This window comes from Lissotriton vulgaris, chromosome 8 (assembly GCF_964263255.1).
Source record: "Lissotriton vulgaris chromosome 8, aLisVul1.2, whole genome shotgun sequence".
Lineage (NCBI taxonomy): Eukaryota > Metazoa > Chordata > Amphibia > Caudata > Salamandridae > Lissotriton > Lissotriton vulgaris.
The window spans coordinates 1,419,549,757-1,419,576,811 of NC_141696.1; the positions used below are offsets into that span (position 1 = coordinate 1,419,549,757).

The 27,055-nt window shown below is 43.8% G+C and overlaps 1 protein-coding gene across 3 annotated transcripts in view; it reads right to left on the reverse strand.

Annotated features, from left to right (window-relative positions):
- Nucleotides 1–5,713: 5,713 nt before the first annotated feature.
- The window catches only part of PRDM15 (PR/SET domain 15), a 502,608-nt gene continuing 481,266 nt past the window's right edge, over nucleotides 5,714–27,055 (reverse strand). For 2 of the 3 annotated variants that reach the window (XM_086935443.1, XM_086935442.1), the window contains exons 24-25: nucleotides 23,479–23,748; nucleotides 5,714–12,487 (exon numbers count right to left, since the gene is read on the reverse strand). In XM_086935443.1, coding sequence (XP_086791569.1) covers nucleotides 12,011–12,487; nucleotides 23,479–23,748 — 747 coding nt within the window. In that variant the 3' untranslated portion in view covers nucleotides 5,714–12,010. The remainder of the gene's footprint in view (nucleotides 12,488–23,478; nucleotides 23,749–27,055) is intronic. The other variant, XM_086935441.1, reaches the window with a different exon arrangement.

Consider the following 27,055-nt stretch of genomic DNA (forward strand, 5'->3'; position numbering starts at 1 on the left):
ATGTGGCAAGCTTTACACAGCCCTAGGGAAAAGATGACTTTTAAGATACTTTTTAAAAGACAATAAGTCCTGCCTGCTCCTCAAAGACAGCGGTAAGGAATTCCAAAATTTGGCGGCCGTAAAGCTGAAAGAGCGGCCGCCCATCCTCACCCTTTTTATCCTAGGAACTGTCACTAAGAATGCCGAAGAGGACCTCAGGGTTCTAGCGGCTGAGTACCAGGAAAAGAGATCTTGCAACATCACTGGACCCAAACCGTGCAGAGCTCCGAAGACCAGGCAGGAAGCCTTAAAACAGATCCGTTGCTGAAGAGGCAACCAGTGAAGATCCGAAAGTGCAAGGGAAGAGGAAGCAGAACGTGGACGGGAAAGGGCCAGCTTAGCTGCCATATTCTGAACCCGCTGCAGCTTCAAGGCCAAGATATTAGGGGCCCCTAGAAGCAGTGCGTTACAGTAGTCTAACCTACTGAGCATGATACTACGCACTACTTCAATCCTTGCTGAGGGGGGAAGTAGCGGGAGAATTTTCCGTAATGTACGGAGCAATAACATGCATGTCGCAGTGGTTTTGTTAACAAAAGCGTCCAGCTGAAGGCTGGGCCCAAACATGACACCCAGGTTACACGCGGACTCAGCAGCCGCCACAGTGCCTAGAATGGAAGTAGGCCAAAACTCCTCAGGTAGAGGACGAGGCAACCGATCCAAAGAATAATGGAGAACCTCCGTTTTCGATCCATTAAACTGGAGCGAATTCTGGCGCAGCCAGTCCACCATAGAGGTCATGCAACGGTGAAATGTTTCCCTAGAAACCGCATCCCCGCCTTCAGAAGAGAAAATAAGTTGAGTGTCATCCACATAATTGACGACCGATATGCCGAATTACTTAATCAATCTGATCAATGGGCGAAGATACAAGTTAAATAGGATCGGGCTGATTGCCGAGCCCTGAGGCACGCCCTGATTCACTTTTTTAACAGCTGACCAAAAAGGCGGCAGGGCCACGGCTTGTTGTTTGTTGCAAAGATAGAAGGTCAACCAGGCCAAGGCCTGGCCGGTCACCCCGGCCTCCTGCAGCCTGCTTAGTAGCACAGCATGGTCAATCGTGTCGAACGCGGCCGACATGTCGAGCAGCACAAGAAATGCCGCTCTTCCCATGTCGACACGCAAACGTAGGGCATCCAAAACGGCCACCAAAGCTGACTCAGTGCTGTGGGCCGGCCTAAAGCCAAATTGGGCCACGTCCAGACAGGCGTTGGATTCAAGGAAGCTAGACAGGACCTTTGTGACCAATTTCTCCAATATTTTTACAGAGAAAGGTAGGAGCGAGATGGGCCTGTAATTCGCCGGGCAGAAAGGATCCAAGGTGGCTTTTTTCAGTAGGGGTGAAACCACTGCGAGCTTCCAGCTGTCTGGAACCCTGGCCGTAACGAGGCACTGGCAACAGATGGAATGAAGCAGGGAAAACAGCTCCGCCTGGAACAACTTCCAGAACTTATGGGGTAAAGGATCTAATGGAGATCCAGAAGAGACGCTGTTAGCCAGCAGACAGAAATCCTCCAAGGAAGGAGTAGGAAAGCAAGTCAGCTGGGGCTGTGCTACCTCCTCCCTGAAAGCATCAAAGGCCGCTGTGCTAACAAAGTCCGAGGAGGGAGGAAGTGGAGAGCTAATCGGACTAGAAACCGAAAGCCCGTTCAGAATATTCCTGATTTTTTCCTCAAAGGCAGAGGCTAAGGTGTCACATAACTCCTGGGAAGCCGGAATGGCGTTCGAGACACAGGCAGGATTAGATAGATTGTTGACTATTTTGAACAAAGTTTGAGACTTGTTCGCTGCCTTGGCCAAAGTATCCTCCAGGTACTCGCTTTAGCACCCCTGATCAGCATTTTGTAGGCCTGAAAAGATTTTTTATAAAGCAATTTATCTGGTTCAGAATAGTGCCTTCTCCAAGCTCTCTCCGCCTGTTTACAGCGTAGTTTCTGTTGGAGAAGGTCATTGGAAAACCAGGGAGTGACCCTCATAAGCTTATATTTTGCCTTACGCAGAGGAACCACCTTATCCAGTGATTCTAGAATCTGCTGGCATAGAGCAGAATAACTTTCCTCCGCATTCTCCCCCAAGGTAAAAGCCCTAGGAAGTAGTGTGGGTAGACTGGAAAACCTCAGGATCCGCGACCATTGCCGACTAAACTTAGGTTTACCAGGGCCGCTATTGTTCAACGAGCCCGCTGGCAGAAGAATGGAAAAGTGGATCAGCGCGTGGTCCGTCCAGCATTGATCCGCTATCTCCTTAATCGAGACCTGCGAATCATCCGCAAAAACCATGTCCAAGATGTGACCTTTTACATATGAAGGGGAGAGCACCAGCTGCGTAAGATGTACATTACTGCAAGCCTGGCAGAGTTCTCGGTAGGCGAGGTCATGAGGACCATTAGGCCATAAATTAAAATCGCCCAAAACTAAGAACGTGGATTGAGAGTTAGATACATCGTAAATAAGATCTATCAGTTCCTGAGGGGGTGGTACAGCACTGCCGGGGGGGTCTATAACAGAGTAGCCCAGCGACCAGTACACCACTCTGGCCTTTTAGGGAAAACCCCAAAAGTTCGAAGCCAGTAACCCCTTGGACTTCAAGCTGTGAGAGGGCACCGACGGCTGAGTTCGTCCGCCCTGGCATTCAGGAAACCTGCCAGGTGTTGAACCACCAGCGTCACACCCTGATGTTCCAGCCACTGCCAGAGGCGCAGAGCCTCCAGGCAAAGGGTCCACAAACCCACCCGCCCTGTTTGTTGCAGTACCACATGGCGGTGATGTTGTCCGTGAACACCTGCACTACACTCCCCCGGACAGAGGGGAGGAATGCCTTCAGTGCAAACCAGATCGCCCGCAGCTTCAGAAGGTTGATGTGGAGCCGGGACTCCGCCGGAGACCAGAGGCCTCTGATCTCCGCCTCTCCCATGTGGCCTCCCCAACCCTGGAGGGACGCGTCTGTCACAACCACGTGCTCCGGTTGGTGTAGGGAGAGGGATCTGCCGCTGACCCAATCGCGGTCCGTGAGCAACCACTGTAACTGTTCTACAGTGCCCTCCGAGATCAAGACATGGTCGGACAGGTTGCCCTGATGCTGGGCCCACTGAAACTTTAGGTCCCACTGCAGAGCCCGCATCTGCCACCGGGCGTGATGCACCAGAAGGATGCAGGAGGCCATCAGCCCCAGAAGCCGCAGCATCAACCTGACAGACTCGGGATAACGGCTGAAAGATAGGAATCAGAGCCTGAATATCCAGAACCAGCTGTTCGGGAGGATAAACCCGAAACTGCGCTGAGTCCAGAACCGCTCCGATGAAGAGGAGCGTCTGAGAGGGACACAGGTGTGACTTCGGCACATTGATGGAGAACCCCAGCAGGTGCAGGAGATTAGCCGTAGTCTGGAGGTGGCTGACGACTGTCTGGGGCGAGTCCGCCTTCAACAACCAGTCGTCGAGGTAGGGGAAGACTGAAACCCCTAACCTGCGCAGATGAGCTGCGACCACCGCCATCACCTTCGTGAAACTGAAAGTGCTCGTGGCCTTCCGTGAACCGCAGGTAACGCCGGTGGGCCGGCAGGACGGGGATATGAAAATAAGCGTCCTGCAAGTCCAATGCTACCATCCAGTATCCTGGGTCCAGGGCAGTTAGGACCTGAGCTAGTGTCAGCATCTTGAACTTCTCCTGCAAGAGGAAGCTGTTGACGTCCCGTAGGTCCAAGATAGGGCATAGGCCCCCTTTGCCCTTCTTGGGTACCAGAAAGTAGTGGGAGTAACAACCACACCCTAATTCTGGCCCAGGAACGCGCTCGATGGCCCCCTTGGCCAGGAGGGCTGTAAGTTCCTCTCGTAGAAGTGTCAAGTGATCCCCCGACACGTGGTGGTATCGCGGTGGCATGGCTGGAGGTGTCGCCTTGAAGGGGAGGGAGTAGCCCCATCGGACAATCTGCAGCCCCCACCTGTCCAATGTGACAGTGCACCAGTGGAGATAATGATGGCAAACCCAGCCCTTCACTGGCGTCACATGGGTCTGAAAGCGCGGAATTGAGGGAGGGATCGGGGACTGCGCTGCTCGGAGGCGGCGCCGGGGTCGACACCCTGTAGGCCAGCGCCGGCGAGGTCGTGAGGTCGACCTGCGACGACCGGATCCGGACCCGGATCCTGCGGCGGCCTGCGGCGCCGGGACCGAAGTACCCGACGGCGTCGGGCGCTCGGCGAGGTCGTGAGGTCGACCGGCGAAGATCCGGATCCGGCTCCTGCGGGGGCCTGCAGCGCCGGGACCGAAGTCACCGGCGGCATCGAGACCGAAGCACCCGACGGCGTCGGCGCCGAAACGCCCGACCCGCTGGGAACCCCAGTCGGGGGCGCTGGCCCGGAGGCGCCGCATAGCCCAAGGGAGGAGTGAGGGACCTCATGGCCGTAAGGAAGGCCTCTATCTCTTACGGCGTCACGTTCTGCCCAGGGACCGACGGGTATGAAGCAGGCCGCAACTCCGGTGGAGCCGCGGAGGCGGTGTCGCCCGAACCCCCGGCAGCGTCACGCGAGCATCGGGGGGAGTTGGAAGAGCGATGACGTCTCTTCGACTTTTTATGCTTACCTGAGGACTTCGAGCCGGAAGACCGAGGACGACTCCCGGGCTATGGTGGCTCCGACCCCGCGACTGGTCCCTCGACCTCCTCGCGGACCGGGACCATGAGCGGCGCAGGGCCGACTGCCGGAGCTCGAGTTGCTTGTGGGACCGCTCCCACCTAGCTTTAGACGTCAGGGCTCGACAGTCGGAGCAGGCCTTGTCGTCGTGGTCGAGGCCCAGGCAATGAAGACACCGGCGGCGAGGATCGGAAACCGACATTAGTCAGTCGCAGTTGGCGCAGGGTTTGAACCCGGGCATCCCTACCGGCACCGTCGGAGTCGTTAGACTTCGAAAAGGATCGAAAAATTATTGAAAAAGTTTAGTCAATAATTGACTAAGGGTACCACTTTTTCCGGATCTGCGCTAGCTGGTGCGGAAAAAAGAAGAACTGACAGCGCGCGAGGGCAGCTTCTAAGTACTCCGGCAACGTCATCCAGGCGCCAACGACGGACGCGGAGCCGCGGACGACGCCTACCGACGTGCAGGGGTACTGCTACGCAAAAGTTTCCGGATCCAGCCTGACGCCTGGGGATATTCTAAGGTAAGGAATCTAATACTAACCTGTTTCTTTCAGATATGATTTTATGCCTGCCACTGAATGTAAGGAGTACCAACAGTCCATTTGTGCATGCTTTGATCTAGCTCTTTCATCACCTAAGGCTACTACAACTTCTGGGGTGCAGAGAGAGCCCATGTCCTCCGGGTGGATTATTTCGGTTTATTGAAGGGGTTGGACCATTTCTGGCCTGGAGCACTCACTGAAGCAGAGCTTCTTAGGTGCCTGCTAGCAGACATCTTAGAGGCTGTGAAATAATATTTTTAATCATTGCCAAGGCAAAGATATACAAATGAATGGTGAATCTGAAGCAGGTAAAGATGTACTTAAGATATCGATAGATTAATCAAACTGTATTCTAAAACATGATATTTGCCAAAACTACAAAGGTACAATACTGTGTACACCACTTTTTCAGTTCACAATACACTGCTAACACAATATGTACCATTTAGTAACAAATCGTTGAATTAACTTTATGCTCTAAAAGGAAGCACATACGCCTGAATGCTCTTCACATTATTCTTTTATTCAATAAGCTTAACAGCTAAGTGTGAAAACCAATGTAAGTTACAATAGTCGATATTCATCTCTTCATACAATAGATAGGTTTTCCGCTTTAAGTGGCAACATGTCTTTTTCAAAGATTTAGCAATTAATTCTATAAAGTGCCTTTTCTGGCTTTGATCAGGAATATGGTATAGGATGAGTAGGGAGAACAGACAAGCGTGTTCAACATAGTGTCGATATGGGGCAGCCGTTGCAGAACTGGTCGTTACCTTCAAAACAAGGTTAACGAGTGAGGATAGAAAGTCCATGTATTTGTCTTCCCCAGTACAGGTCTGCTTTCTTGAGTTGGGACAATTTATAATGCTGGTTAAAACATACCAGAGACAATCAAATCACAATAAAATTTATGTTTTACATTGAAGAGGAAAGCTTTCAGCTTTGGAAAAGGTGGGGAAGCAATTCAGCTTTTTGTGCATGGCAGTGGCTTGTTAGGATGCAGTATAGTCTTAGTCACCAGGATGTTCGATAGTAGCATAGCACATACAGTCCTTTAAAAAACAAGTTGATGGCATATCTTAAAGATATCTAATTGGCCAAAAATCTGCTTGGATGCAATTTTTCTTTACTGCAAAAATGAGCACTCTGCATAAGCCTTGCCTACTTGACTACACTTTAGAAGGGAGCTAGCCAGATCAAAGCCTATTCTTGAAAATGATCGAATGGAAGAATCACATTGGTTAGTAGCTGAAGGATCCTACAGATTCAAAAACTATTTCACCAGCATTTTTTTTTTTATTCGGTTCTCATAATCCTTTAAAACAGCAGAAGAACCAGACTTTACCAAAAAATGTTCTAGAGACCAGATGGCAAAACTGTGCTGACTTCCAAGATTGTATTTACAGAAGGTATAGTCAACCAGGGATGCCACTCATTAGATTTTCCTGAAAGGAGCAGAGTTGAGATGCTCCCTAAAACCAGTGAGAGACAGAAGGTTACTGCAGAAGAAACAATGCAGAAAGCAGGAGCGGTATTAGTAACTTTGGAGACATGGGCAGAACAACAGATAAAAAACCTGATAGAAAATATTTTCAGAGAGGTGCCAGTGTGAAAGCAGTTACATCTAAGATGTGGGTGCTAGCCTCTGCAAAACCAGAATGCAAAGCGTACTAAGAGGAATAATGCTATCTAAAACTGTTAAATATTACGAAAAAGTTGTATCTGCTTTATAGATTACTAAATGTTCCTGTGAAAAGCTGTAAAACAATTATGCTAAAATTAGACATTTGTATATTCATTAACACTTCTTGCTTATGCTCTTGTCAAAAAGGAAATTCTTGCATAAAGTGAGAAATAGAATCACAGTTTTGAAAGCGGACTAGAGGCCTGATTTGTATATTGGTGGGAAGCATGCTCCATTGCAACAGAGACCAAGTAGGTCTACTGCCAATACAGTGGTCCAACTGCTGAATTGTAATGCGGGTGGACCATAGCTTGGCAACTGCAGAGACTGCTTAGTCTACGCTGTGGGCAAACTTTTACGGAAGGAGGGCCGTCGGAAAACTGGATATTATGTCCACCCAACCAATTTAGATGGGTGCACAAAAAGCTGTTTGTTACCTCCCGATACTGCCAGGCAAACCCTGGAGTAAGGGGCAGCGAAAAACTAAAAATACCCCCCTCGCCAAGTGAGATGACCCCAATGGCGAGGAGGGCACTGCTTTTTTATTTTAAAAAACAAAAGCCCAATTTGGAGTTTTGTTTTTCAAACTACAAAAAGTGTTTAGAAACTTTACCATACAGCTCAGTCATGTTTGACAGAGCCATACAGAAAAGTTCCAATACATTGGCAGGAACCGCTTTGACGGCGGTTACTGTTAATAGGTGGAATGTCTGTTGGGCTGAAGGACGTTTCAAAATTAGCCAGTCAGGTACTTCATCAGAGCGAAGGAATCATTTATTCATTCCCCTGACAGAGTGCAATCCATTAGCTAAAATGTAATTTAGCCTGTTTGTCCTCTTCACCATAACAATTGGAACCCTCATGTAAAAGGGCTCATTAACAGGGTGATTGATACAAGTGTGACATGAATATATGTATATAAAAATAGCTTTAAATGTCATCTAACAGCTGGAACTTCGCCAAGAAGTTCCACTCCCAGATATTTCTGTAGGCAAGAATGGTCAATCAGCAACAATTTTACATCTAATAAATTTAAGAAAAATCGCAAATAGTGCCTCCCAGAAGGTGACACATTAAATGTAACTTAACCTTTGAACTGTGATCTGATACAGTCTTTCATGGCACCTTACATACCCCCAATACAGCCGTCTAAACACTCACCTTGCTGATGCAATAGGAGAAAATGCTACTGGGAATGGAGAGTTGGGGCGTGATAAGTGACTGACAACATTTAGTGCCCAATCATACATTTCTGCAATACCTTATGAATTAGATGAAGGAGGTAAACATGAAACGATTTGCTTGTAAAAAACGTATTCATGCAAATATATGTCGCAAGTTGAAATAACTGATCAAGGGAACAGCAATTCTCTGCTATATAGATCATATAATTGAGCTTGCTGAAAACCAGAGCATGTCCAGAACTGCAGTCTAAGATTGCTTTTTAAAACTAAGGGGGAGAGTCTGAACTCGGTATCAGAGTGTTTCAGAGAATGTTCAGATGGGATTTCTAGCATCGTTTTTACTTTACTAAGATATGTCAATCACTTAACTTGATACCAACTACTCCTGGATTAAATATTGTAAAATGCGAAAAATATAAATTTCTGTGACAATTACATTTTTATGTAGAAGTGATCTGAATTGTAAATATGTTGTATGATCACAACATAGAACAGAAAGTTCCATGAAATAGACAAATACTCTAGCAGGATGTATTCATGGATGGGCCAATAGCTGCTTAGGCATTTAGGTAGAGGAATATTTCACTTTACGTGATGGTTAAACTCTGGAAGCAACTATGGACTCCTTACTTTTTCATCTTTTATACTGAACTCTGCATTACGCTGATCAGCTCCATTTTGAGAGCCGGCCATTGTTGACAATGTAGGTTTGTATATATCTTTTTTTATATTGTTGCTCCTGCATTACTATCTGTAATGCACTCAGCTTTTCTGTCTGCTACCGGCATATCAAATTAGAAGCAAGAATTCATTATCAATATAGAATTTTATTCTCTGCCTATTCTGTATGGTCAATTGATGAGGTTTACTCAATTGACCAGGTTTGATCAACGGATACTTTGGACATGATTCTTTACTGTGCATTTGCTGACTGCTGAAACCTTACGTATGTGCTATTGTATGGATTTTTTTCTGTGACTCTAAAACCATATTTATCTATCTCTATTTTATGAGTTTTTATGCTTAAATAATAAGGGGAACTTGAAACCGAAAGTGGGGAATCGCATTCATTCTTGCTGCTCTGTCTAAAAATAGGAATAATGGGCTCGGATTCAATATGATGTCTAACTTACATTTTGGCTTTGTCTCTAGTCTGTTTTCCAAAAGAATAAAACATTAAAAAACAAAATCAGCATAAGGTGAGGGAAGTAGGAGAAGAATGCGCTCTTCCCAACCAGATAGGTGCCACTGGGATAAATGTATTATCAAGTTCACCACGATATTGTCCGAATGGATTTTATAAAGCTTGTCAGCAGAGAGAGGCAGAAGAACAAATATTCATCACACCTGATGGAGTAATGCCTCCGTAACATATAAAGGATTACAAGGTCAGTGGTTCTGCCTAATTACTAAAAAGTATCTCTTTCCAAAAAAGTGTAGTAACAGAAAATCCAGCATTATACTGGAAAGACAAGAGAAGGCCACTATCAAAGTATACTGCTTTGTCTGACTAATCCCTGGTATTCGCACCAAACTGTGAAAACAAGAAATGAAGCCAACACAGCAGCAGACACTGGAAAAGATGATTTGTTTGGATAGTATACAGAGGGGATACATCTTAAACTCAATCTCCAACAAGAAAACATGTAGTCTAAGAAGTAGATTCAAAGATGTGACACTGACTGGCAAAAACATCTAAATATCAAAAGATATTTTTGGGTATTGTTTCCTTTAGAAGACAACTTGCTTAAGGTTATACGGGTAAATGAAAGCTAGAAGATCTCTATAAGGGTATTCTAGAATCCCATAAGTGTGGTTTTTCAATGTGAAAGCAAGAACTTGTGCGTTGCAAGATGGCTTTCAAAAAGCTAAGCTCTGGATGCACTTGGAGACAGGTTTTTTCTCAATGGGAGAAGAGTGGTCTGCTAGAAAATAAGATGAAGGAAGCAGGACGTCACTATAAAAATACTAATGTTACCATTAAATAAATGCCAATGGAAGTTTTTCTTTGTTTGAGATTAGAGGAGGATCCAGGAGATGCTAAAAGAAACCAGGAAATATGCTATCAATCACCCTATTTTCAGTGCAATATTGTCACTCAATAGATTGAGTTTTTGTTTTTCAAAGTGACAGGACTGTCTTCATACCAGAAACATTGCATGCACAGTGTTGAGTGCAGCAACCTGGCATTGGGAATAAAAGGTCACCAGGTATCAAAGAGTCAGGCATGAACAGAGACCCAGACCTAAAAATCATTGAACAATGTTCACAGGGAACAGTAAACTCCTTGAGGTGTACTTTACTATACAACAGCAGGAATACTGGCACTTCTATACAATGGACAGGATTCTCACTCATGCCCAAGCACACCATGAACGTGTGGTGGTGAATAGTTGACCAAGGAGGATGGCTTCCCCTCTCCCTTGCCGTGATCATGATGCAGTAACATTCAAGTGGCCCATCATAGACAATGCCCACACTAAAAATGGTTAAAGTCTGCTCTTCACCTGAGTGACTATTCAATGCATTCCAACCGCTGTTGAAGTCGCATAGCATTAGTAGATCACCTTGGGACTTGCATGGAGGACAGAACGGTCTCGATTTGGTTTCACAAGAAGCCCATAAAAGTCAAACACCAATTTTGTATCTCAGGATAAGGTATTTTTCAGAAGTGTACATCCTCCTACAATGTAACTTTGTACTTAAAAGAGAACATTTAAATGCCTTTGTGGGCAGCAGAGCACATATAAAGTTAAACATTTGCAACAGGTATGTGGAGACATGATCCAAAGACAAGCGACTTCTGTCTCAGACTAGACGATGATCCTGCACAGTATACTTTGAGTTTCTCTGAGGTATGAGGCAGGGTTTATTGCCAATAACAAGACTGAACAAGTGCCCCCAGTCTTCAGTGACATCATGTAACCTAGAACGAGGCTCAAGGTTAAAAAATCATCTAGTACTGTACAAAGTTATTTTTTAAGGAATAACGATCATAGGCTACTGCAATCATAAGCCCAGCACGCAGAGGATTATACTTGATAAAAGAAAAACACTTCAGACTGCGAGTAAGGCGCCAGCTCCTCTTACCTTCTGGTTTGCTTTGGCAATTTGGAAGCAAGACACTCAACCATTTAAAAGGTGAGAGTATAACATTACCTTGTAATAACCAGTTTTTAAGACACATGATATATTGATTGAAACAGAGAGGATGCATTGACAGAAACGTGGCTTATGAATCATCACCTGGCAAAGAGTGGAGAGCTAGATGTCTGGCATGAGAGTCCTAGCAAATTCCAGAACTCTACAAAGTAAGTGCAAATAATTTCAAGAAGTGAAAAAGGGACCAAGGAAGAGGCACCTAGAGCATGCTGGTATGTAGAAGTACTGGTTGTGTTGCCGCTTAGAAGTTGGCATCCGTAACAGGTGGCACATAGGTTTGAAAATGCACAAGCTGGTCCCTCCTGTTTCCTAAAGGATATTCGAGCCAAAGGGAGAGCTGCAGGGTCAAATATAACACCCTAAATATAAATAATTGTTCCTACCTCAACGCTGATGAGTTACAACTCGTTACAGGGCAGCCCACTTGACATTGAAAACAAAAAACCTCATGCACCTGACTCGGTTTACCCAGTTTTTCAATCCTTCTCCTCAGAAAGCTGTTGTGTCTCCAAACTCTCCTCTGCAGTCCTTGCCACTTCACTAGTAATAAAAACTCATTGATACAATTTTTGGAAATGGCAAATAATACGAGCTTATTAATCAGAGTGCTGCTGGCATTAGCTTGTTGCACTTCCATTCAATCCATTTTGTGTTTGCTTTTGGTGTCCAGCACACTATTTTGGCTTCCACTGGCCAATATTTTGTCCTTTTTTATAAAAAAAAAAAGCAAACTCAATACTTTTGCCCAAAAAGTTTTTGCCCTTGTAAGTTAATAGTTGTACATTTGCTGCTGTGGTTCTGTTTGGGAATCCTGCTGTCCTGCCTCAGGCTGTTGTTCCTGCTCCTGGGGCTGCAGTGCATCAGCCTGAGGCACAGCCCTCCAAGTCAGAGGCTGCTGCTCTGTAATGTGGCTCCCTAAAGGTGCAATGGAGTTCACAAAGGTGGAGAGGTTGATAAAGTGAGCCACAGACTGGGGGTTGGCAGTCTCCTGCACTGGCGGGAGCTGCAGCTCATTCTGTCGGTTGTGTAGTACAGCGTTGCCACTGACTGCATCGAAGGTCACTGTGAGAATGGAGTTGTCAAGTTGCAGCTGTCGGTCTGCTGTTGCAAGGTGGCTGACTGCGACAGGCTGGAGGTTAGCAAATTGAGTCCCGGCTGGTGTGGTGATGGGAGTAACTGTGATACTAGTGATTCCTTCAGTGCTCGTAGGACTGGTCACATTGGGGTCATCAAGAGTTACTACAACCTAAAGATGAAAGGACAAGCAACGTTAAACCAATGCTTACTAACATCTCTCGCAACAAATGCAATTCATAATGTAACTTTCTGCATGAGTGATTCCTGACGCATGACCCATTGTAATGATCCTTTTGAATCGAGTATACAGCAGGACTACACAGTGTGGTACATAGTGCTAAAATCTTTTGTTTCATCATCACCACTTTACATCTACTTCAGAATCATAATCTTATTTCAAGTGTCTTCAGCGGCCTAAAGAAGCCAATACCAGGATGCTGTTGTCCCGTCAATAAGAAACGTAACCAAAAAAGGCGATTATTCAATTCTCACGTCATTACAATTTAGTACAAGATCAAGACCAGGACTGAGACCACAAGGACAATGATTGAAGCAGGTTCGACTGGCACTGGTGAGATCTCTGCGACCGACCTTGTGGTGCTCCACATGTGCATAAAATGGGGACTTCTCAGTGTTTTTGGCACTATTATTTACAATCAATCAAAAGCAATTAATTCACAATTTTAAAATAATTTAGGTCTATGTTTTTGTGTCACGTTAAATTTCATGAATTGGGATGATTTGACCACCTCGGTTATATTTTTGCAGAACAGCTTTTACAGTGATAATGTTTCAGAAATTCCCAGTTTATCAAAAAGGGCTACTAAATATAACCCTACCCACAAATGTAGCCCAACCAACAAACCTTAGAGCAGGACATATCACATAAGATTCTTGTCCGAACAAATCATAGTGCCAATGATTATACAATAAAACAATATATGTGTCAAAAAAATGGTGAACAATCTGCTTCTTGTTTTAAGTTCATCATACAGTAATTTGATACTGATTTTATATTGTGTTATATTTTTAATTGTTGAGCCTTATGCACAAGTAAACTGCATTAATTACAAATGTACAATTGTATTGAATAAATATGCATGTAATCTCTCGCAATAACTTGTGATAGTCTTGTTCAACATTTTTTTTTAATACACATATATTGTTTTATTGTATAATCATTAGCACTATGATTTGTTCGGACAAGAATCTTGATTGGTTCAGATGCTCCATCCATCACCACCCCCTTTTGTACCACTTTGTTTGACATAAGTTGGCAGGGTATGCTCAGACGTGAGTCCCTTGCTCACTTTGCCACTGGATTCAAGCAAGCCGGGCTGAAGACGGCTGAAATGCCAGAAACCGGTCCTCGGAAGCTTGTTTCCGGTCCAGGGAAGGCATGGCTTGGCAGTTCGGGCTGGACTGTTCCCATGAGGCACAGGGTCAGACTGATTTGCATATGGCCATGTCTGAACTGGGGTGGCAGAGTGGGCTAAAGAACGGTGATGGATTAAACCCAGATCTGTTGACTGGGTGTGAGTGTTTGATTGGTTCAGATGCTCCGTCCATCACCACCCCCTTTTGCACCGCTTTGCTAAAGGTTGTGCCAAAAATGTCACATACTGAGAAAATGGAATGAAAAAAGTTGTGGCTAAAAAAACACCAATACAAACATGATGTGCCTTATCTGGAAAAGGTAAGTGCACTGGGAACAGGGGCAAGTAGCATTCTTCTGCTAAAGTAGAGAGGAACATTTACAGTAAGGTGAGGAAGGAGGTAGAGCGTTTTTTAGGAATCTAGGAAAGGTATCATTAAGTGAGGTGTTGGTACGGTTCAGGTAAGGTTAGTGTTAAGGGAATGGGATTTTAGGATTCAGAGAAAGGTAAAAGTAAGAGGTAGTAAGGGTATTAATTAGGGTACAAGAAAAAATAGCATCAAGAGATGGTAAGGTGTTGGTGGGGTAGTTAGCAGGTTTTAGGGTTCAAGGAAGAGTAGAACTTAAAGGGTAGTAAGGGTGTTGTAGGGTTCAGGGAAGGCAGTATGAAGTGGTAGCAACAGGTTTTAAGGGATGAAAAGTGTGAGAAATTGGGTTGTGGTTTGTGGGGGTGTGAGCCCTTCTCAAGCAACAGCCATAATCCTTGTTAGGGTGAACCTAAAAAAGTCACTAAATAATCCAGTCCTCAACCCTCTGGTAGCCTGGCACAAAACCAGACAGACTTAACTTAGAGTCAATTCATAAAGTGTTTAGGCAGCACTTTAACAGTAATAAAGTAAAAACACAACAATAGAAAAATCCTACACCAAATTAGAAAAATAGAGCAAACATGTAATATATTATTTGACACCAAAACAAGAAAAATCCTATCAGGAGAACCAGAGTTCTGAATCTGAAATGATTTTAGTGAAAACGAGCGCCTAAAAGATCAAAGCACCAACCGCGGACATCTAGTCGTGTGAATCCAGAGCAAATTTGAAAGCACAGACATCTAGACGGGTGAGATCTGGCACATTTTAAAGTTATGGCCTATGATTAAGAGCAGTTCTGATACACAAGGTGGATTGCACCTGGTCTCTGCTTACTTTCGGACTTAATAGAATTTCTGAAGAAAAATGCCTGAGAAGGTAAAGTTAAATGGGCAAGGCAGCCGGTGGTGTCTGTGGAGTAGGCTGCATTGTCGGGGAGCCACTGTACGAAGTCGCAGTGAAGAATTCTAGGTTTTGACTTTGTCCCCTTTTTAAAAAAAAAATTGCCAGCGGGAGGAAGTTGCAGGCTGTTCCTGAGGAGCGCTCCACAAGGCAAGGCCATATACGTCTTCTGAAAGGAGCTACTGAACATGATTAGCTGCAGCAGATAAGAATGCAGTGGGAAGTTCTGAGAAGTCATGCTGACTGGCAATACACCTTGGGTGGATCGGTGAGCAGGTAGGTTCTCGTCTTCTTTTGGTTCTCAGGGTACGTTTTGGCAGAAATATTTCTGAAGTTTTGGTTGCAGGCTGTTTGGGCATCTTTTACACCAATTCCAAGGGTCCAGGACTGGGTGGGAACCACTTGGAAGATGTAGGATATACTTCTGATAGGGTCCAGTTGCAGGGTTCAAGTTGGAGCATGTTATTTCACCATAGCTCACAACACGAGGCCAGCTAACAAGCCCTGGAGTCACTCTGGTAGTCCTGGGTTCAAGCAGCAGGGCAGTCCTCTGATATGTAGGACAGGATTTAAGTATCCTCCACAGGTCCAGGAGTGAACCTAAGTGTCTGATGGTGCTAATTCTATACCTGCTGCCCCTTTTAAAGTGGAAGAAACTTCTGGAGTTCAAACAGAAGTGTCTGGAATTTACTGCCTCCCTGCTCTGGTCTCAAGTGGTCTGGGGGAACAAAAGACTAGTGTGAAGTTCTCTGTATGAGGGCTAAGGCAGATGCGTTGAAGTGCAAGGCGGCTGTGCACAGCTCTGCCCCCCCCCCATCCTGCCAACGCCAAGACCCCCCCTATTGTGTGGCTGTTTGGGAGCAATAGACAAAGGTCAGCTGCCAACTACACCTAGTCCCATGCCTCAGGAAACAGGCTCTCAGTAACAAATGGTTAGTACAAGAAAATGGCAACTTTAAAAAATTGAAAATGGGGAGGGAGTGGGGAACCCAATAGACCCTTGGAGGAATGGGTAATAAATGAATAGACAGGTCAAGGTTCCTACCAGGGATTTATTCTACAGCTTGTTTATATGCTTATCAAGAGAATATCTATAGTAAGCTCTAAGCAGTAGCTTACATTAAAATATTTCTAGAAACAAATTACCTATTTGAACATAAACAAACCAGTAAAGAAATATAAGGGACATTTTTAAACATCACGAATACTAACCAGCGCGAAGTGCTTGTGCTCGCTCCTTAAAACAAGGTAAAATTGGCTTACATCTGATTGGCATAAAGTGGTATACCATATACTCAGGGCCTGTAAATTAAATGCTACTTCTGGGCCTTTAGCACGGATTGGGCCACCCGCTGCTTAAAACATGTCTCAGACCTGCCATTGCCACCTGTGCAGTTTAAACTGCCAATTCAACTTGGCCAAATAAGTATTTTGCCAAGCCTGACGCTCCCTTTTTAATATATGTGTCACCCCCAGAGTAGGCTTTCAACAGCCCATAGAGAAGGCCTTACCCTACCATAGGATAACATTGGGTTATCGTATTACATTTAATAAGTGATACCTTTTGTTTGGTAACAAGTACAAATGTCATGTTGATTTCTAAGGAATTGTAATTTAAAATCCTCTTTAAAGGTAAGGTCAGATTTTAAGTCACAATTCTAAAAATGACACTTTTAGAAATTTACCTACAAGGGATTTATTCTACTGCTTATCGAGAAAATAACTATAGTAAGCTCTAAGCAGAAGCTTACATTGAAATATTTCTAGAAACTAATTACCTATTTGAACATGAACAAATCAGTAAAGAAATATAGGGGAACAAAACACTAAAGCCAACAAAAACCAATTCAGCAAGGGAGGGGAAAGGGTAAAAACTTTGGGGCAAGACCACCCTAAGGCTGACAGGTCTAAGAGGATGGTAACAGCGTACTAAGGTCTTAGTATGTTATGCTGATTTGGAGACTGTACTACCACCGGGAGGGCATCCTAGTGCTGAGCAGGTGAGAGGCTCACCAAACGTAGGACCTAGTGTGACTACTCAAAAAAACAGGTCTTCAGCTTCTTATTGAATTCAAGAACTCAAGAACTGAGAAGTTACCCCTGTTTAAGTGATCAGCCCCAGTTTTTCATTACTTTTGAGACTCACCTGCTGGTAATCTTGAAGTCTAACACTGAGAAACTGCTATCCAGTGCCCAATGTATGAGCTCTGATCCCTTGAACATGTTGGAATTGGTTTGAAACCTTGCTGACACAGTTAACTTTCAAACATTCAATATGGTGCAGAAATACATCCAAGGCTTGGAAAGGTAAATGTCACTTGTGGACTTCAGTACCTATTGCGCCATCCACTACAGTGGCAGTGAAAACATGGCTTTAGGCCTAACATGCGTAGCCTGACAGCTGCAGCTTGAACCCAGGTAAAAAAGAAACTGATGAAAACGTGGTAGGGCTGGCCCTGGAAACTTATACCCAATTGGTTAGGGTGAGCCCAAAAGTCACCCCCAGCTGCTTGTTGGTGCCAAGCAAAAATTTGGCATTCCCAGGAAAACCCTTCAGAACACATACCGAAAATGTAGAAGGTCAAAAGAGGACTGGAACTGCTGTATGTGATCTGAGATGAGCCCTGAAAGAATGCACCTGCTCCCTTACGTACCAAGGACAAGAAGCGAACTCCAAGTGTCAGTTGGCTGACCTCCTGTGAGACGAAAGGAACATAACAGCTGCAAGAGGCATTTTCATGCCAACACCCACCGTACGAGTGGGAACTGGAGCTGGACTGGACTTTGGCGTTGGTCTCTGCCCAACACCTTGAGGTACTTTAAGTGCACACCGTGAGGTCCAGGGGGCCTCAGATGTATACTCTGCGTGGCTGTCTGAGCACCAGAAGATTGGAAACTTTCAAAAACTTTTCCTCCAGAGATCCAGAGCTTCAGGGAGACCTGCGGGTAAAAGTATCTGGCCAGCAGTACCACAACGTCGGATTGAATTTCAGCTTTATTTTTCTGACGAGGCTTTCAGCATCTCAGAAAAATTCAGTCCAGTTCTGCGATGAGACATTATTGTTACACATGTTTTATAAAGCGCATGGCTACCTAAAATAGGTTCCCCAGTGTTAGGCCAGTCCAGAGTGCTGTCTCATGAGAAGGCGATTAAGAAAGATCAGGAGGTTGAAACTGCCAGGTTTTAAGCAATGTGCTAAATTAGGAGAGTGAGTGACACACTCTCAAAGTTTGTGGCAGAGCATTCCAGAGCTTTGGTCCAAGGAAAGAGAATGCTTGACCCCCTTTGAGGGATTTTTGAATTCTGGAGGTTACAGCCAGCATAAGAAAGCTTGAACACAGTGCGTGTGTGGGTGAGTACAGGGACTTCAAGGAACTGAGATAGAGTGGGCCGGTGTTTGATAGGCATTTGTGGATAGAGCCTTAAATTGCACATGCCATTCAATAGCTCAACCATTGTAAGTCACATAGCATACCCCAGAGGTGAACTTGGGAGGGTGAAGCAGAAGACGTGCAGCAGCTTTTTGTACAGGGCTTGGAGGACTCCAGTAGAAAAGACTATTTTGTGTTTTGGTCCTAAAGGTATTGATTGATGTTCATCTATAAAAAGATATAACAAGAGAAGAACTTCCACAATGAGGTAGCATAACTCCTCAACCAGATCTTCAGATTCTGTGCTTGTTTCTTAAGATCCAGGTGAATTCTCATGATAGGTAAAGTGAAGCTGCAATTTCTCAGACAGCAAATGATAAACAAGGCATTGTGCACTTGCCATATAAAGAGTTGGTCTTGACATTCTGCTGAAATCTTAAGCTCTTTGGTTCGAATGAGGAAGTCTCGGATTAAAGATCCAAGGTTCTCAGTTCTAGGGTTGTTCTCAATTAATGGCTTGCAGATTGAGATTGTGACTTCCGCTAAAACCTTGGATTCCGCACTGTTTGTTGGAGTAGTGAATGTGAAAGACAAAAGCTGGTTCCAAAATGGATCGTTCTCAGCAATGGACTCAGTACCCAATAATTGTTTTAGGTACTCATTTTCTGAAAGATCCGTAAAATACTGCTGCTGTTTGCTCCCATTTTGTTTGTTAACAATGATAACTTCTTTAGAACTTAATTATAATGAATCTGACCCTCTCTCTTCTTGGGTTCACTTATTGGCAGCTCCTCGTCCAGAGGCTGTCAGGGCCCGCCGTCCTCCTTGCCCAGCCCGTAGTCTCTGGTTCACGCCTAAATCCCACTCCCCGGCTCCTTTCACTGTGCTTACTGGGTCATAGGAAAGGTTCAGCAAGAAATCTCCATGGGTCCAGGAGATGAACCCGCTTCAAGTATCTAGCCTTCAGTTTCATGGGGGAAGCTGCAATTTCAAAATGTCAAAAAGTCCAGTTTTGTTTTTTTAGACTTAGGAACGTTAATTAATTTTTTTACTTCCAGGGTCTACAGACAGAGTTTGAAATTTTCGGATGCTATTTTTACTTACATCTTTGTGAGTTGATATCTCTAGATTCCCGGATTGGATTTGTGTCATTTTAGTATTATTTTACTCAAGATATTTTTCTCTTTAGTTTAAAAATGGTTGCGGTGGAATACTATGTTTTATGTGACTTTTTCTATTGTGCATGCACTGTTCAGTACATATTACCTTTGATATATGCCCCATTGCTTGAACCTTCCAAATGCCAGGGAGAAACCTGCTGACAAACATCTGTCCTGACAAAATGGTTGATGAGGCCTGCCTTTTTTCCATACTCCTGTCTTATCTCCTCCTGTCCAATTTTACTCACCTTTGGGTCTTCTTACCCCTAATCTCCCTCCAAGCCTAAAACGTTATCTTAGATACCAGAGGTCGTAGCTATATTTATATAAACTTCATGGCACCCCTCTTCAATCTTATTTCCTCTCCAATACTTTCAACTTTAAATCAGTTTCTGATAAGGAACCCTACCAAAGGGTAAGAAAACACAAAGACATTAACAGAAGGCAAGCTCTATTGTGTTGAATTCACATATTCCTGCTATTGCTTTGGCCCAAGTGGCATGGATTTAACTGAATCTGGAGTAAACTTCTCAATAGTTGTACAGCAGTCTGTGGACACCTCTGTTCTCATATCAGTCTATATAAATCCATGGTCAGGAATTTCACATGGGGTAGGAGAGGTACTAGTTGAACAGGGATTGGGCTCACCCCAAACAGGAGCCACTTCACAGCAAGATCAGTCTAGACAATTCAATCTTCAGTTCTAAATGAAAGGAGATCTAATGCAGGTCTTGAACCACATATTCTCTATCTTTGTTAAGAACGTCAAGGAGGAGCTGGTGTTTTTTTAAATTTAAATAAATGCTGTCTTGTAACTGCACTACCACACAAAGAGGCTGTTCACACCCTCAAGCAGCTGATATAACAAAATAAGCTTTGGCAATACCAATATGTTCTGAATTTGAGACCTATTAGCTTGGTCAATGGTTTTTAGCCATGCTGTACAGCACCGCCGAAGCTGTGCAGCATGGTTAAATAAGAAAAAAAAGCATATGACTCGCCAGCTGCATCATTTTGAAGGAATATGCACCACACATACAGGGCCACAAAATGACACAGCCCCTTTTTTTATCAGTTTTACTTGCCAATCAGAATTGGATCTGCAAATAAACAGAAAAAAGAGTGAAGGTCTTTTTTTAAGCAACATGGAGGGTGTTGGTATGCAGTGCAACATGGAGGACATGGGTGCAGAGAGCATCACAGAGGGTATGGGTGAAGCAACTCACAGGGCACAGGTGGAGAGAGCAACATGAACAGTATGGGTGGGAAAACAAGGAGAGCACAGGTGGTGGAAAACAATGTAGGGGAGGCGAGGTAAGAGGTAAGAGAGAAGGAGGGCATTGGTAGGGTGAAGCAACATGGAAGGCGGGGGAAGGGAGCAATGCAGAGGGTGGGGTTGGGGAGGAGAAGCAAGAGGGGAGTAAGCAAAAGAGCTGGCTAGTGAGAAGCACAAGCCTAGAAAGCACCAGGAAGAGGACACAAGAGGGAATGTAAACATGGGGGCGGCGGAGAGAAACAGTAAGTAACACAGCAACAGTAAGCAACACGGTGTGCAGGGGGAGAGAAGTGCATACAGGGGATAGTTGGAAAGGCATGCATTCTCTTGAAGTGCTTAACCAAAAAGAAAACAATATAGTGCTTAAAAAACAAGCAGTAAAAGCATAGAAGCTAGCCAATCAAAAGATGACAAAGAGGCTATGCTCCATGGAATGTACAAACACAAGATTGAGAAGTTGGTAAACAAATTCGAAACATGCAGATGAGAACTAGGCAAGCCAACCAAATGTAAGCAATGGGTGGGATCAAACACCCAGTATGCTCTTAGGAAGACCGTTGTGCTGTCTGGTATCCTCAACTTTAACAGCTTCCTAGTAGAAATTAGGATTTAAAGTGGACTTGTTATAAACTAAACCTATTTTCATGTTTAAAGACAGAAATATTTCAGACTAGTAAAAATAATAACACAGGGGCAATCATTTTCCAGATGAAAATCCATCAACAGAAAATGCCTTCTGCCATCTCTACTGGTAAGTTTTGGTTTTCTAGTATTCACTGCACATGTTCTGGGCTCCCACTTAAAGGTAGGACATTTGACAAGCAGATTTTGCAAAGGCTATCAATACTACCATTTTATTTATCTTTATTAACTGCTCTCCAATTCTGGGCATCACCTTAAAGTACACTTTTGCCACATCCTGAGTTCTGGAGACAGCAGTCACCCACCACATTTAACCAGGAGATGATCAAATACTTTACTTTTGAGACCACTTTCCATAATAATAAGTTTCTCATTCAGTCATACTCAATCTACCTACTTTTGAAGCATGTGTAGTCTACCTAACATGACCTGCTGCAGCTCACTGCATATCTGAGCGGTTAATGTTTTAATCACCAAGGCATCCTGCCAGGTAGTTCTCTTTTTAAAAAAATAATTGGAGCAATGACCGCAATTTAAATATATAGGTTCAAATTTAAACATGGGCGACAGAGGTACAGATTTAGGAAGAAGTGGAGAATCAGAAAATGTCACCTCCATATCTGCAGAGTAGCTTTAGAAGTGTGTAGGAGCATGAAAGTGACAGAATTGAACAGGCTGGACTCCTTGGAGGGTGCATTCCCTTGGAACTCCGAAGCAAGGTCCCTTTTCAGATGTGTCCCTGGTGTTGGCACAGTTGCAGGTGCATCGGCATCATAGCCATTTAAGAGAAGTCTCTTCCCTCCAACACCCCCTCCCACACCCAGTAAGCCTTGGCCTACCGGGACTGTACATAAATGAGCAAAAAACAATGTATTATGGGAGGAGCCATCCCCCAGTGGATAGCAAAGGAGTTCAAGGATGGCAGTGCTCAAATATTTGAACAAATGTGGCAGGGTTGATGGCCCAGTACTGGGTGTGCTAACATACGCGAGGTGAGCGTGCCAAGAGACAGTTCATCTAGAGCCTTCTTCTCTTTCATGCCTGTGTTCTTGAGCCTTTGCCTGCACCAGTTGCATCAGTGAGGATGAGTGAGGGATGCCCCTGGCAAAGTTGACATCACTGCTCAGATGGAGGTGACCACTGCTTCCACTGACTGAAGCAAAGCTTAGCACATGGTCTGGGGAGGCAAAGTAGATGCAATTCCGTGTCATCCATAGTTAAGAGTGATAACCCCTAAATATCATAACTCCTCCAAAAGACACAAAAAGAATACAGGAAATGGAGGGGTATGGAGTACATGGTAGAAAATATTAGCAATATACATGTACTTCTTTTTTAGCACTGTCCTTCACAACCTGAATAGGGGTAGAGTACAGGGCAAGTGTTATGAAGAATTTAAATATATATGACCAACCCCGAAGCATACCAATTCTGGAACTAATATCTAGCCATATCCAGGATCAAAAGTCTCCCTTTAAAGTCTAGTATGGGTTGTAGTTTTGTGGGACATTTAGGTTTTCTTTTCGATACAATTCCATCATTTATTTTTTACATGGACAGAAAACAAACTAAATGTAAATGTATTGCGACTTATATAGCGCACGTATCACCCGAAGGCATCAAGGCGCTTGCCTTGGGAACCCGTCCTGGCTTTTTCCCTGTGAGATAACCCCTACTGGGCATTCCCAAGGTGAAAGCCAGGCATCCCGCAGCGGGTGGGCCGCCATAGTGGAGATTAAGCAAGCTATTGCCCAGAGTTGCAGCGTGGGACCCCATGATTAGAATAGGCACCGAGGCGAGAATTATCGAGTCAGTGGACATTTTTTGGGCTCAAGACCCTGCCGCGTCGGGAATTGAACCCTGGTCCCGGGCCAGACCTCTGCATCAGGGTCTGCCGCTCTAATCAGTGAGCCACACTTCTCCACTATACTTTTTTATTTTATAAATAAAGGCCTTTACTCTTTCTTCATTAAATAGATTGGCCTTAAGCAAATTAATACCTTAACCACGCCCCTGACAATTTAGCAATCAGGCATTTTATTTGTCATGGTGTCAGACACTCACTTGCTGAATACTCTGAACTGCGGAACTGGTCTCTTCTCCAGCATTGCCTGTGAACTCCTCTTTTGCAGTGAAGTCATTAAAGTCAGAGTCTTCAGGCTCTTGGGCACTTTCATCCTCTTCCTCGTCATCCTCGTCTACATCATCCTCATCATCATCATCGTCGTCATCCTCCTCCGTCTCCTCTCTGCGCTTCTGCCGTCGCTTACGCAGCTTATTCAATTTCATTGGCCTTTCTTCAGGTATCTCCCCTTCTTCTAAAGCAAGATCAGACTACATGAACACAAAAACAACTGTTAGAACTTTACAAAACTAACGCAGAAGGACTTTACAGCAAATCATTCAAACTGACCAACTACTTAACTAATATATGGTGTGTAATTCAATGCTCTGTTACCAAGTAAATGGCACTTTCTAGAGGACCTTCATTCTAAATTTATATTCTTCAGGCTCTGAGTTCTCCCACGAACCACCACCCTAGACCAGGATATATTTAGTTTCCCTGTCTCTAGTAAAATCCAAACTAGATACAATACAAACCACCCACAGGTCTATGATACACGGCTAAGGGAATCTCCAATGACTCATTACCCTTGAAGGAAGATTCAATTTAAGAAGGCAAAGCTGCTACTACCGGAAATTAAAATCTAACAGCAGAACAGTGTTATAGAAGGTATCATTGATTTAGATGTTTTTCTATGTAGAAACAAACGGCCACATGCATCAAAGTCCGGTTTTGCGATTCCTTATTTGCGATTTTTAGGGAATCGCAAATAAGGAATCGCAAAATGGGATGCATGATTTAAATCGCATAATATTTGCGATTCGGTAAAAATCGCAATTTTTACCGAATCGCAAATATTATGCGAATTCTAATTTGCGATTTTGCAATTCCCATTGATTCCTATGGGCCAAACGGACCATAGGAATCAATGGGAAGGCATTGACATTTTCGAATTTCAATTAGCGATTCGCAAAATGTTAATGCATTCCATGGGTGCAGGGGGGGGTCCAAAGGACCCCCCTGCACCCCTGAAATGTATTTTGAAGTGCATGTTACACACACACATGTCCTAAGGACATGTGTGTCTGTAACATGACAGTGTTTTAAAATGCAATTTTGAGCATTTTAATACATTTTCGCAAATTACCACGAGGTTCACCCTCGTGGTAAGTTGCACCACCTAATTGCGAATTCACAATTTTAAAAGTAATCATGCATTGCTTTTAAGGAATCGCAAGTTTGCGATTCCTTAAAAGCAATTGCATTTTTGGAATTCGCTAAAAATAGCGATGTTTCCAAAAATGTTTGATGCATCCAAAAAACCTATTTAGGAACTGCAAACGGCCGAATTTACCGACTCCCACTGTTTGCACTTCCTAAATAGGTTGATGCATGTGGCCGAAAATGTATTGATTACATTAATCACTTTGGATTTTTGTTTGAAAAGTTAATTTTTGTAATTTTGGCAAACTGGGAATGATAAAAAATCACGAGAAAGTGCACGAAAACAGGATTTACAGTAATCCTGGAAGAGGGCTATACAATGGACTAAAAGGTGAACTACAAGAGAAGATACAGTTATTGTATTCACCTGTGAGGATCAGGGCAAAAACTCACCAAAGCCAGTCTCTCAAAACACAAAGGAAATTCATTAGCATTACGGAGGTGAACAGAAGAACAACAAACAAAATAATGAAAGAAGAAAGGGATGAAGGAGGACTTACTTGAAAATAAATATTTTGAGTGCTTTCAGTAGTGTGGGTGAAAGAATCAAACAGATTCAGGCAGTGCCTTTCAGAGTTTAGGGACTAGACTAGAGAAGTCCTGCAGTGGTTTCTGATTTCTTCATTTTGGCTATTTCGACCAGGAGACCCAATTTACTTGTGCAGTATGAGCTGCTATCACTCGTAAGATTTTGATGGCACTTTGGGTAGGGTATGGGGGGTTAAGGAGGGGTATTTATTTGTGGTTTTATATAGCAGGGAATACACCTAAGGGGCACCTTAGAAAAAGATCCAACTTACACTACCTACAAAAGATACAGAGCCATTATGACAATTATTTTTCAAAGTGCTTCAGATTAAAATTAGCTGTATTATGTACAAAGCAGTTAAATTCAGTTTCTAGAGGGAACTAGTGCACGTTCATCAGGTACTTTGATGGTGCTCCTGTATTGTTCATTTGGCAGCACTGTGAGTGGCAGACTCAAATTAAACTTCTATAGCAGGATCGGCGGCATAGATTATTTATGGTTGGGCTGCCATGTTTTCAGTGTTTATTTTTTTTTGTGTTTCAGTGGTGTTTTCCAAATCTTTCTTTATAAGTGTTTTTTCAGCTATCTATAACCCCAAAATAGACAAAAGGAAAATGCTACTTACCAGTATGCATCTGTTCTTGGCATGTAGAGCTGCAGAGTTACACACTGTGCACAGATGGCCACCTAGTTATGTTATGTTAAAAATGCTTGTTACCGCGCTTGTAACCTAGTGTTGGGCCCAGATGTTTGTAGTTTGTTTTTGCTGTAGAAAAGTCTTTGGAAGTCACAGGATAGGTGACTCCTCCTTTGGATGATACTGCGCATGGGCATCGGCTCCATGCCCAGATTGTTTTTCGCCATTAGGGAAGTGATGGAGCTGTACAAGAAGTAGTGATGTCCATGTGATTTGTATCTAATTAAGATAATACTGGAACAGATAAAGGTAGCCAAGGAGGTGGGTGGGCGTGTGTAACTCTGCATCTCTACATGCCAAGAACAGACGCATACTGGTAAGTAGTATTTTCGGTTTGAGGCATATGAGCTGCAGATTACACACTGTGCATAGATTGTATAGCAGTACCCACCTTAAGCGGCGACCACCCGTATCTGTTGCAGTTGTTTGAAACAGAGTTTTAGTACAGCCTGGCCCACAGTGGCTTGTTGTTTAGTTTGCACATCTACACAATAGTTTTTTGTGAATGGGTGCGGTGTAGACCATGTAGCTGCTTTGCATATATCATCTAGGGGCATGTTCCCTAAAAATGCCATTGGAGTCCCTATTTTCCTTGTAGAATGGGCTTTAGGAGGAATTGTTAACGAACGTTTAGCTTTGTGGTAACATATTTGTATGCATTTAACAATCCACCTAGCTATCCCCGATTTTGATATGGGGTTACCTTTATGTGATGGTGAAAAGGACACAAAAAGTTGTTTAGTTTTACCAACAGCTTGTGTTCTTTCGATGTAGTACAGTAATGCTCTTTTGACATTAAGGTGTGTAGAGTTCCTTCTGCGACTTTGTGGCTGCGAGAAAAATACGGGCAGTTCAACAGATTGACTTAGATGGAATGGTGAAATTACTTTTGGAAGGAATTTAGGATTAGAACGACAAACCACTTTTTTTATGATGCATTTGCAGAAAGGGTTCTTGAATGGTAAATGCTTGTAGTTCACTAACTCTTTTGAGAGAAGTAATAGCTACTAGGAAAGCTACTTTCCAAGTTAGGAATTGCAATTCACATTTATGTAACGGTTCAAAAGGAGGTCCCATTAACCGTGTGAGAACAATGTTTAAGTTCCACACTGGGGAAGGTGGCATT